We start from the raw sequence: 12,208 nt of genomic DNA, 5'->3' as shown, positions 1-12,208 counted from the left end.
CACAGCTTCACCTCTGGCTTTTTGGTGGTTATGGACTTTCTTGAATGGGCTGGCTTGGAACTGACATCCTCAGATCTCAGTCTTCCGAGTAGCCACGATTATAGTGTGAGCCACCTGTGCCTGGGTACGCATCACTTTTATAATTACCAGAGTCATAAAGTAGAAGTGATACATCAAAATTAGGAAGCAATTCATGCTGAGTGGTAGAAACATTAAGTCATTTTTCTTTTCACTTCTGTATACTGTTTAAGTTTTTTCCAGTCTGGTCCCAATCTTCTTCCTCTCCAGACCCATTTCCTCCTTACTATTCACCACTAATTCCTCATTTCCCTCTCATTCTAGCCACACTGAATTGCTCCTTATTCATCAGTCAACACTTTCCAGATCTGCGTTTCTTACACTTGTTTTTCCCTTTGCATAAAGAGAGTCTCTTGCTCTTTTGCCTGGTAAAACCTAACTTGTCTTTCAAGATTTAGCTGTGACAACCTCCAGCTTCTCAGGAGTTGATTATGCACTTCTGGCTCTGTGCTCCTACAGCTTAGCAAGAAGGCGAATTATAACTATCTGTTAACATATTTGCCTTCTTCTAGAGTCTCGTTTTTTAAGATCTGTGAATGAATGCTCAAGCTGCCAAATCCAGAGAAGTCTCACTAGAGCATAACACTTGAAATCTGTCTTTGCTAGTGCTAGTAGCTTATGCCTGTAATCCAAGCTACTCATGAAGGTAATCCAGAGACTCAGATTTGAAGCCAGCCTGGGCAAAAGAGGTCCCAAGGAACCATCTTCAAAATAACCAGCCAGGTTGGAAGTGTGGCTATGAGCAAGCAAGCCAAGCAAGTGGGGGTAGGGGGTAGCTCTGAGTTCAAACCCAGTACTGGCAAAACAAAACTGTCTTAAAGAGACACAGACACACTTTGAGGAGCCCAGTTCCCCCTTATCTCTCATGTGTACATCTTTAGTTTTTTACACACACACACACACACACACACACACACACACACACACACTTTGAGAAGCCCAGTTTCTCCCCACCCTACCTCTCATGTGTACATTTTTAGTTTTTCGTTCTTCATCATTCAACTCCTTCAGGGCACAGTAAGTGGGATTAAAGGTGAGGAGCCGGGAGGATCTGGGTTTGCAAAATGGCTGGCATAGCTTCAGAAGAGCAGCACCCAGATTCAGAAAGAAGGCATCCGAGGCATACATTTGGAAGAAGATTTCTGGCATCTGATTGGCCCAAATCTTGGTGCGGCCTGCATTTGCATGCAAACAGTTCCCAAGCCAGGATAAGATACAGTGCTTGGTTTCTGGAGAGAGCTGGAGTAAGTTCTTCAGCATCTGGTAGATCTTTTCATGGAACTGAGCCATGAACTGTTTAACCAGAAAACACAACCACAGAACATTCCAGTTTCACAATCCTAGTATTTTTTTTTTTTTTGATGTTCAAACTTTACCAGTTGGCAGTTTCTAAAAGTATGCTAATTCTAATCTTTCCCCTCATTCTCTTTGTGCCTCATCCCCCAGACTGGATTAAAAAAAAAAAAGGTATGGGCTCTTAGGAATTTTTTTAAGCTACTGTTAAACTGAAGACAACAGGGGGTCATTAGCTTTTTTTGTCAAGCATTAGATAATAAATATTTCTGGCTCTGCTTGTTATATGGTCTTGGCAGCAATTATCCAACTTTACTGTTATAGCATGAAATCAAGCCATACGCAATATGGACATGGCTGTTCAATAAAACTTTTTTTTTTTTTTTTTGGGGGGGGGGGGGGTCTGGTCGTGGGGCCTGAACTCTGGGCCTGGGTGCTGTCCCTCAGCTCTTCACCTCAAGGTTAGCGCTCTACCACTTGAGCCACAGCACCACTTCTGGCTTTTTTCTTTTTGCTTATGTGGTGCTGAGGAATCGAACCCAGGGCCTCATGCATGCAAGGCAAGCACTCTACCACTGAGTCACCTTCCCAGCCCCATAAAACTTTATTTACAAAAACAGGTGGCAGGCTGGATTTGGCTACTGCTATGGTTTGTCAACACCTGCTTGACAGAGTTGTGATAATTAAATAGTGAATGAGATACTTAAAATGTCCCCAGTTCACCCACTTAGATGCCTCATGGTGGTCTGCCTCTATTAAAATTTTGTTAAAAGGTCCAAGCAAAAAGGGCATAGTTGGTGGGAAGATAGAAGAAGATTAAAAAAAGGTTCATAAGCTCAGTCAAACAATTTTAGGAGCTAAGTGATAAGAATGGTTTGGTAAGAAATGTGGGGGTTGAGCGGATGTAGCAGTACTACCGCAGAGAGCAAGACAAGAGTTGCAATAGCCTGCTTTCACCCCAGGGCAAATTCCCCTGTACTCCTACCAAATGCTACAAGAGGGCCTTTCCTTATATTGGTACAGCAAAAGCCAACAAGACCAATCTGCTTTCCAAAAGAGGCTTAGATAACCTAAACTGGACATGGTTCATGAGGAAATGACTTAACCTACAATCTGGGACTAGGATACCCTAGGAAACAGTTCCACCTGATGGATGTTGGCCTCCTGCACTTTGATCTCCTGAGGACTGGAACGAGATGGGTTCAGGAAGTAGCCATGATTTTCTACCACACCCGGAGTCTTTAACAAGCAGGAGATACTGAGAATGACTCCCAGCAAGGTCTTCTGATACATCTGCCCATTGTTAAGGTCCTTGGGCTGAATGTATTCTACAAAAACCTGTAAGACAAGACAAGTTCCTCTTAATCATCTGTATGGCAAGATAAAAGTGCAAGGGATGCAAGGCCTCCAAGAATTCAGTAAATATATATGTATATGTATATATAAAAAACAACCAATCCATCTTTCTCTTGTTTTGTAGGTAATGATATTGAGCCCTGGGAGCACAGAAGTATGAAATGTTAAGTCACAAGTTCAATGAACATAGACTACTTTCAGACTTACCTTAGCCATATCCTTTTGCCTAGTGAAATACAGAAGAATATCCAGATATGCATACAAGAGGATCTGGCAGAGCTCCAGATCTTTTATCCGGTTCAATAAAACATCGAACACTGGAATCATAACTTCAGGAAATGTTCGAACTTCCTCATCCAACAGCAATGCTTCAATGACCTCTTCTAGAAATTCAGTTACATCTTCAAAATCTAACCCAAGACAAAAGAGAGAAAGGAGGGGCTGGGAAGGTGGCTCAGTGGTAGAGAGCTTGCCTTGCATGCATGAGGCCCTGGGTTCGATTCCTCAGCATCACATAAACAGAAAAGGCCGGAAGTGGGGCTGACACTCAAGTGGTAGAGCACTAGCCTTTAGCTAGAGCTGAGGGACAGCTCCCAGGTCCAGAACTCAGGCCCCACGACTGACTGACCAAAGAAAAAAAAGAAAAAAAGAAAAAAAAGAGGCCACTGGAATATTTTTATACATTAGCACACTTTCTCCCCCCACCCTCTCTTCTTGAGGTGCTGGTGACCAAAGCCAGGACCCTGTGCATCCCAGGAAAGTGCACTACCAGTGAGTTACAGCCCTAGCACCATTTACTGGCTCTATTCTTCCTATTTTTGGTATTTAAGTCAAAGATAAGATATGTGAGCTGTCCTCCTTTATTTATACCATAACCATAATGGCTCTGAAACTTTCTAATGAAATGAACAGGAATTTGAAATTTGGAAAGATCTTATGTACTCACGGGCTCCTTGGATGGCTTCTAACATCAAATCTATCAGTTGCTCATGGATGTTTTGGTCAACATAGATCTCTGGGGTGAGAAGAACCGTTCGGGTATTAGACACAGTGAGGTTCCTACACTGCACTGCAAAGGGCAACAGATTCTCTGGAACTTTGGTAATCTGCAAACAACATGAAGACAGGGAAGAGTACAGCTTCTAGGACCAGAACAAGGGTCGACACAACAATGGGAAAGACAAGATGTCCCAAAACAATACTGCTTTCTTGCAGATGCTTGAAAATTTACAACAGATTCATTCTTTGGCTTAAGAAATCACTTGTTGAAATTCTAGACTGGAAGTCCCAAGCTTAGCCTACTCTATACTTGTAGTGTAAATGGTTTACTCAGATCTTTTAAAAATATTTTAGGGCTGGGAAGGTGGCTCAGTGGTAGAGTGCTTGACATGCAGGCATGAGGCCCTGGGTTTGATTCCTCAGCACCACATAAACAGAAAAAGCTGCAAGTGGTGCTGTGGCTCAAGTGGTAGAGTGCTAGCCTTGAGATGAAGAGCTGAGGAACAGTGCCCAGGCCCAGAGTTCAAGCCCCATATCTGACCAAAAAAACAAAAACAAAAACAAAAAAAATTAAAGTTATATTTTAAAAATAAGTGTTTTTTTTTAAATCGGTCCTGGGGCTTCAACCCAAGCCTGGATGCTGTCCCTGAGCTTTTGTGCTCAAGGACAGTGCTCTACCACTCTGAGCCACAGCTCCATTTCTGTTTTGGGGGTGGCTAATTGGAGATAAGAGTCTCACAGACTGTTCTGCCCAGACTAGCTTTGAAATGCAACCCTTAGGTCTCGATCTCCTGAGTAGCTAGGATTACAGGTGAGAGCCACCAGCCCAGCTTAATGGGGTGATTTCTAAAGTGGTTTAAGGAGAGATTAGGAGGGGCTGGGATTGTGGCTTAGAAGTAGAGAGCTTGCCTAGCATGCATGAAGCCCTGGGTTTAATTCCTCAGTACTACATAGACAGAAAAAGCCGGAAGTGGCACTGTGGCTCAAGTGGTAGAATAGTAGCCTTGAGCAAAAGTAGCACAGGGACAGTGCCAAAGTGCTGAGTTCAAGCCCCAGGACTGGCAGGAGAGGGAGAGGGAGGATAGAAAAAGAATATGAGTAGGAGGCAGGAGGTTAGCTGAGATGGACTCCAAGCCACAGAAATAGGACCACATCTTTAGAAATCAGTTTAGAGTGCCTCTAATACCCAGTTCCACACTGTGAGGAGGATAAATGTATATAATATCACATACACATACAGTGATCCAATTCAGTTACATGCCAATCCAAGGGACAATATAGTATTTAATAGGGATTATTCCTTTACCTCTTCCTTAGCTCTTTGGAAGCAGGAGTAAAGGTAACGAAAGATGTGCCTTTCCCCTGCATCTCGATCAGCAGAGAGATTTAATGTTGTAGAAGAAGTCATGTTAATCAAGTGGTTTCCTGGATCTTGAAGTAATAACCGGGCAAAGATGGCCTATTAAGAAAAAGAAATAAAAACACTATACTATTGCAAAATTAACCTTTAGAACTAAGAGGTAAAAAGTAATTTTGATATGGGTTATTCTAAGAATCATAGACTTGGTTTACAGGGAAGGGAAAAATATTAGAAAATAACTTTATAAAGAAAATTGTGCATTGGGCACTGGTGGCTCACTCCTATAATCCTAGCTACTCAGAAGTCTGAGATCTGAGGATTGTGGTTCAAAGCCAGCTGGGACAGTGAAGTCCATGAGACTCATCTCCAATTAACCACCAGAAAACTCGAAGTGGAGGTATGGCTCAAAGTGGCAGAGCGCTTGCCTTGAGCAAAAGAAGTCAGGTACAGCACCCAGGCCCTGAGTTCAAGCCCTATGACCAAACCAAACCAAACCAAAAACTGTGTGGTATAGCCTCACCACAGAGTAGGCATTAAAAGATTACTTGACTGGCACTGAGAATCAGTGGTTTATGTATGAAATTTATTATTTTGTGTGATTATTGGGTTTATAAAAGCTTTGTTACATGTGTAAAGTTAAACTCCCAAGTTGTCAAGTATCTTTCCTGCTATTTTCTTCGCCTATAATACTGATTGAACCCAGGGCCTTGCAAAGGTAGACAGCACTCATATCACTTGAGCCAATCCTTTATTTTGTTTTTGAGATAGGACTTTGTTAACTTTGCCTAAGCTGGCTTTGAACTAGCAATCTTCCTGTTTCTGCCTACTCTAAACCTATCAACTTTCATTCCTGTAGTGTGTACCAGGTGTCTGAAGAGTGCAGTGCAATGTCCTCCAAAGGCCAGTGTGGTGCGATTGGAAAGTGGTGGAAATCAAGACCTGGGCCTGGTGGAAGGTCCTTTTTTTTTTTTTTTTTTTTGCCAGTCCTGGGGCTTGAACTCAGCACTTGGACACTCTCCCTGAGCTTCTTTTGCTCAAGGCTAGCACTCTACCATTGAGCCACAGTGCCACTTCCAGCTGTTTCTGTTTATGTGGTACTGAGAAATTGAGCCCAGGGCTTCATGCATAAAAGGCAAGCGCTCTACCACTAAGCCTCATTCCTAGCCCTAATAGATATATTTTTTTATTGTAAAGACACTGTACAGAGGAGTTACAGTTACATGAATAAGGTAATGAGTATATTTCTTACTGAGCATTGTTAACCCCACCTTTGTTTTTCCCCTACCATCCCTTCCCTCCCCACTTCCCCAACTCCTCCTTTCTGGAAGGTCCTTAAGTCATCAGAGGTGATCCCTTGAAAGGACTGTGGTCTTCCTTGCCTAGTAATATAAGTGATTTACTTTACTACATTCTCCCATTATGATGTATTATCTTTCCACAGTCCAAAACAATGGGGCCAATGTATCATGGACACTGGGGACAAAACAAACTTTTGACTAATACAGTATTGTTTTGATTTGATTTCTTTTCTCTCCCCTTCTTCCTTCCTTCCTTTCTTTTTGGGTGAGGAGCTTGAACTCAGGTACAGTCCCTGAGCTTTTCTGCTCTACCACTTTGAGCCACAGTGTCACTTGCAGTTTTCAGGTGGTTAATTGGAGATAAGAGTCTCATGGCATTTCCTGTCCCGATGGCTTTGAATCATGATCTTCAGATCTCAGCCTCCCTGCTAGCTAAGATTGCAGGCCTGAGCCACCAGTGCCAGGCCTGTTTTGATTTCTGAAAGTATATAAGCAACAACAACAAAAATGGCAGTACTCCTAAAGAATTTAAGAGCTTAGTAGGGAGAGATAAGAGAGATGCGTAGAAAGGCCATGACATGAGATAGAAAGTGTTGATTCCTATAAGAGATCAATCACGATAGTGAGACACTTGGAGGAAAGAGCAATAATTTTTATCTGGCAAGCTTTGATGGCCTTTTAAATGGTTCTTAAATAACAGGTAGATTTGGACATATGGCCAGAGTAGACAAGGAGACTGTAAGAGAGGATCACTGTAAATGATGGTAGAGATGAGGGTAATTGAGATCATGGTTGGAGGGCAGTGAAGAGGATTCAGCTGCATGGCTCGTTTTTACTGAGGACATGATAGAAATATAAGAATGGTACCTGCTCAATATTGCTCATATCAAGCCAGTCTTGATCTTCCAGCTCCAGCGCCATTTCTTCCAAATACACACAACGGCTGGGGATCCCATTGCCACTTTTCAAGCTTGGATCACCTGGGAAACAGTTTTAATCTGACAGGTTAAGGATGATGCTCCTGGTCTTGTGCAGGTCTTGTTTTAGATACAAAGCCTTGCTTTGTTGTCTAGGATGGCCTTGAGCTCCTTAAAGCTCAAGTGATCCTTAGTCTTCCCAGTAGCTGTGACTATAAATGGTCACAACTGTACCCAAGTCTAGACAACTGATCTTGACAGAATTTCTCTTGGCTCAGGTATGATTACAGGGACCTTGATTCACAAAGCAGCATATAGCCCCAACACCCAACTTAAAAACACAGGTTTTGTTATGGTCATTCATGACATTTGAAGAGTAACTCCCATGATTTGGGTGTGATAGTGTACACCTATTCCCAGCTATGAAGGAGACATAAATGGAGGACTGTGGCCCAAGGCTGGCAAGGGCAAAAAGCTGAAAAGTAACTAAAAGCAAAAGGGGTGGGCATGCTCAAATGATAGAGTACCTAAGTTCAAACCCCAGGGTTGTTGTTTTTTGTTTTTTTTTTTTAAGTAAACTGTAGAGATCAGTACTAATTTGGGGGTTTATATGACATGGCCCAGAAGAAAAACACACTGATAGCTCTTCAGGCTCTACTCTAAGAAGAAAATGGGTTTGGCTATTGTTTTCACTTTGTTTTTAAGTAGTAAAAGTCAGTCATTTATAGGGCCAGTGGGTATCAAACATGACTAGAGTTTTAGATCTATTTTCAGGTCATACTAAGAGCTTTACTGAAATACAGACCCTGTGTTCCCGGGAGTTCAGTGGACTAGATTTGTTTCACTATTGGATGCAACAGGTTTCTAAGTGCCAAGAGTCTCTAGACTAAGTTCAAACCCAAGTCCAAGCAGAAGAGTAGAATAATCAATAGATTGGCTATACGCCTATGACTCACTGTTGTCCAGAGTAATGAGGAAGATCCTCTGGATCATGTGATTGATGTTGAGTTGCTCACATATTTCTTGATGTGATCGGAACGAGCGGCTGATCTCAGCCACAGAGTAATCAAATTCATCCAGGCTCTCTGACACACTATTATCCGAGTCATCTGGGCTAGCTGGGAGTTCATCTGTCAGAAAAGGTAAGCTATTAGACATTACATTTCCTTCTTGTAGAGAGAATCAAGTGTACTGACCACAATGACAAATGCTGAGAATAAGTTTCCATGTAAAACAAACTAATCTAATTAATGGTCAGGTAAATCAAATATAGGATTCTGAAATCCCTGGCTATAACTTTACCACACCCTCATTAATCTTTCTTATTTCCCCATTTCCATCCCTATGCTGAAGTAGTTCAATTTTGTGTTGGATTTTTTGCATATACTGTGTGATTTAAGTAGCTACTTAAATTCCATGTTTGTTATTAACTGATCAACACTAGGATTTTTCAGTTTTTTAATGATTTATATAATAATATATTGGATGTAACTCTTTGTTCACTTGTATAAATATTGAAAATACTTTATTAGCATATATTAGCTGTACAAGGGGGTTTCCATAGTATCATATTTATATATATGCATACAATGTACTCCTTCAACTTCACCCTCTCTACTCTTCCTCATGCCCTCCTCCTCTACCTTTAAGACAATTTTAAGCCGGGCACCAGTGGCTCATGCCTGTAATCCTAGCTACTCAGGAGGCTGAGATCTGAGGATCGTGGTTCAAAGCCAGCCCGGGCAGGAAAGTCCGTGAAACTTTTTTTTTTTTTTTTTTGGGTCCGGTCGTGGGGCCTGAACTCTGGGCCTGGGCGCTGTCCCTCAGCTCTTCAACTCAAGAATAGCACTCTACCACTTGAGCCACAGCACCACTTCTGGCTTTTTTTTTATGTGGTGCTGAGGAATCAAACCCAGGGTCTCAGGCATGCAAGGCAAGCGCTCTACCACTGAGCCACCTTTCCAGCCCCCGTGAAACTCTTATCTCCAATAAACCACCAGAAAACTGGAAGTGGCACTGTAGCTCAAGTGGTAGAGTGCTAGCCTTGAGCTGAAGAGCTGAGGGACAGTGCCCAAGCCCAGAGTTCAAGCCCCACGACCAACCAAAAAAAAAAAGAAAAAAGACTATTTTAACTGATCTCATTGTTTGCTTTTCCCACTTATGTGACTATTTCTGAAGGATAAATTCAGGGAAGCAGAAATTGCTGGCTGAAAGAGCTCAAATATTTAGAACATTAATATATACTACCAAGTTGCCCTTAGAAATTCTCTGACTTATGTGCCTCCCCATGAATCTTATAAAGCTCATAGATAAGAAATGATCTAACTAGTGTTTGAAGGAACAATTCTCTATGATTAGTGAGACTAGGTTTAAGTTGTTTGTCACATCTTTTGTTCCTTTTTTTTCTTCCCTAGTTTACTTTTTTTATTAATTGAATCTTCATTGTCTCTCAAAATGTTGTGACTGTAAAAGTTGTTCTGTTTACTAGAAGCCAAATGTGAATTTCTATGTGCCTTTTTGACCACTCTGGTGACAGAATGGTTATTCTGAAAGTCCAGGCAAAACTCCCAGAAGTAAGAGTGGCTTTGGTGTGGTGGGTTTAGTAAAACGAAGCTCAGTATGGGAGGCAAAGGTCATGGCAAAGTATTAACAGCTGGTGGCAAACAGGCTGGATCTGGTGGCATGATAAACAGAGTAAACAACCAAAGATGATGAGTGAGCTGCCAAAATAGTAACAGGAAGACATGTGCCTTGTTCCCACTGCTGGTGCTTGCAATACACTCAACTTGACCAGCCTTCTGTAAGCTCACAGCCAGGGACAGGGTCAGCACTGCATTTATTTTCCTCTGGCTTCATCTGTCATTCTCTCTACCATGGGTTTACCTTGACTTTACCTCCTTTTTTATTGAATTCTAACCACAAAGCAAGACTACAGCTGAACTGTGCCTCTAAATGTTTCTCAGAAATAAAGGAAAAAAATCCAAATATTTCACTTAAAAAAAAAAACCACCACAACTACAACCCATAATTATTCCTTTTGGAAACTGGAAAAAGGGATCAATTTCTAGTCTGAATGATTGTGAATGTCCTCAGGATTAATATGTATGACAACCATCAGCCTAATTCTTTTAGTTTGTGACTTGTTAAGAGGAAGGTGGATTTGATCTTAAATGTGATCCCAGATGACAATTAGTTATCGAGAGAAGTTTTCCTTTTCATATTAAAGCTACGCATTAGGATCTTAGAAGTCAGTTCTAGCAGCAGTAAGCTACAAGAGGGAATGCAGCAAAATGAAATAAACACTTCCTCTAAGAGGACCTCTGAAATGCTATGCTTAGGAATAAATCTCTTTTGTCAGAAAGCAAAGCTTTCATCGTTGTTCCTTTGACTTCTGCTTTCTACAACTGCATGCAGAATGTTTTTCACAGCTATACTCACCGATGTTAACAAGATAATTAACTTAAAAATCACTAAGTGAGGGCTGGGAAGGTGGCTCAGTGGTAGAGCGCTTGCCTTGCATGCCTGAGGCCCTGGGTTTGATTCCTCAGCACCACATAAGCAAAAAGAAAAAAGCTGGAAGTGGGGCTGTGGCTCAAGTGGTAGAGTGCTATTCTTGAGTTGAAGAGCTGAGGGACAGCGCCCAGGCCCAGAGTTCAGGCCCCACGACCGGACCCCTCCTCCCCCCCCCCCCCAAAAAAAAAAATCACTAAGTGAAGCCAGGTACTGGTAGCTCATGCCTGTAATCCTAACTACTCAGAAGGCTGAGATCTGAGGATCATGGTCAAAGCAACCTGGGCAGGGAAAGTCTGTGAGACTCTTATCTCCAATAAACTATTCACAAAAAGCTGGAAGTTGTGCTGTGGCTCAAATGATAGAGCACTCTCCTTGAACACAAAGAGGCTCAGGGACAGTGCCAGGCTCCAAGTTCAAGCCCCAGGATTGGGGGAAAAAAATACTAAGTGATTGACAGCTTTGTACAACTGGCATCTGTTTCTAGGGAACCACCTGTTATCTGGTCTCTTTCTGTGCAAAAGGGAGGACAGAAGAGGAAAAGGCCCCCAAACAAATCTAACAATAAAAGCCAAAAGTAAACCAACTTCTGCCCTGAACAAGCAGACAGAAAACAAACAAACAAGTCAAACTGCCCAAAACTTAAAATTCCAATTGCAATTAAGTTCTTAAGAATATTTAATTTGGGGAGTCTCCATTCTAGGTCATGTCATCTGCTACTATTGGCTCTTCCACTTACCAGATTGCTGCTTCAGCTGCTCTTTTTGGATTGCGGCAAACTGCTTGGCATCGGCCAGGGAGCCAAAAAGAGCAGCAAAGGGATTACTTGAGATGTTGTTGTTATTCTCCTGGTCTGTCATTTCACTTTAAGATATCCTCCATCCAGACCTAAGGGGAGGGGCTATGCAAATCACAGGCATTAGAGTCAAAAAGGTAGGCAATATAATTCTGATTATATGTGAGGCAGTTTCTTTTCCCAATATAATGCATTTTAAAAAGCTTAGGCTTAAGACAGGTACGTAGAAATAATAATGAAACAGCTAACATAGTGAGGCACACAGCAATAGTAAGACGAACTATGAATTCCCATGAGTCTCTAAGCTGGCAAACTGACTAGTTTTCATTCATGTGAGGACAACAAGGTGGCCCCTGCTCAGTGTAGATTGAAGCTGGGCCTTCCTTAGCTACACGAAACCTCTTAGACCAGAAGAAGGTTTGCTATGCACTGTATGTTGTGGGCTGTTTAAATATATTAAGCACTCTATTTATAGGCTTAAAACTACTGATAATTCTTCAACCAAAAAAGTTCAACAAAAATACTGTTACTTCATCAACTAAAATCTTCACTTGAGTCTATCTAAATGTCACTGCTTATCTATTTCTTCATAATACCCAAG

General features: G+C 41.8%; 1 protein-coding gene across 1 annotated transcript in view; it reads right to left on the bottom strand.

Annotated features, from left to right (window-relative positions):
- Ube4a (ubiquitination factor E4A) overlaps window positions 1-12,208 on the bottom strand; it is a 35,365-nt gene that overhangs the window by 18,260 nt on the left and 4,897 nt on the right. Inside the window, exons 2-9 of the mRNA XM_042682897.1 lie at window positions 11,551-11,712; window positions 8,258-8,431; window positions 7,252-7,364; window positions 5,033-5,185; window positions 3,674-3,833; window positions 2,935-3,137; window positions 2,518-2,709; window positions 1,038-1,371 (exon numbers count right to left, since the gene is read on the bottom strand). Of these exons, the coding sequence (XP_042538831.1) occupies window positions 1,038-1,371; window positions 2,518-2,709; window positions 2,935-3,137; window positions 3,674-3,833; window positions 5,033-5,185; window positions 7,252-7,364; window positions 8,258-8,431; window positions 11,551-11,671 (1,450 nt within the window). The 5' untranslated portion in view covers window positions 11,672-11,712. The remainder of the gene's footprint in view (window positions 1-1,037; window positions 1,372-2,517; window positions 2,710-2,934; window positions 3,138-3,673; window positions 3,834-5,032; window positions 5,186-7,251; window positions 7,365-8,257; window positions 8,432-11,550; window positions 11,713-12,208) is intronic.

Source organism: Dipodomys spectabilis, unplaced genomic scaffold, assembly GCF_019054845.1.
Source record: "Dipodomys spectabilis isolate Male_0828 unplaced genomic scaffold, ASM1905484v1 ptg000076l, whole genome shotgun sequence".
In the NCBI taxonomy this organism is placed as follows: Eukaryota; Metazoa; Chordata; class Mammalia; order Rodentia; family Heteromyidae; genus Dipodomys; species Dipodomys spectabilis.
Note: the sequence above shows the minus strand (reverse complement) of the source record. Positions and strands in the feature narration are given on the sequence as shown.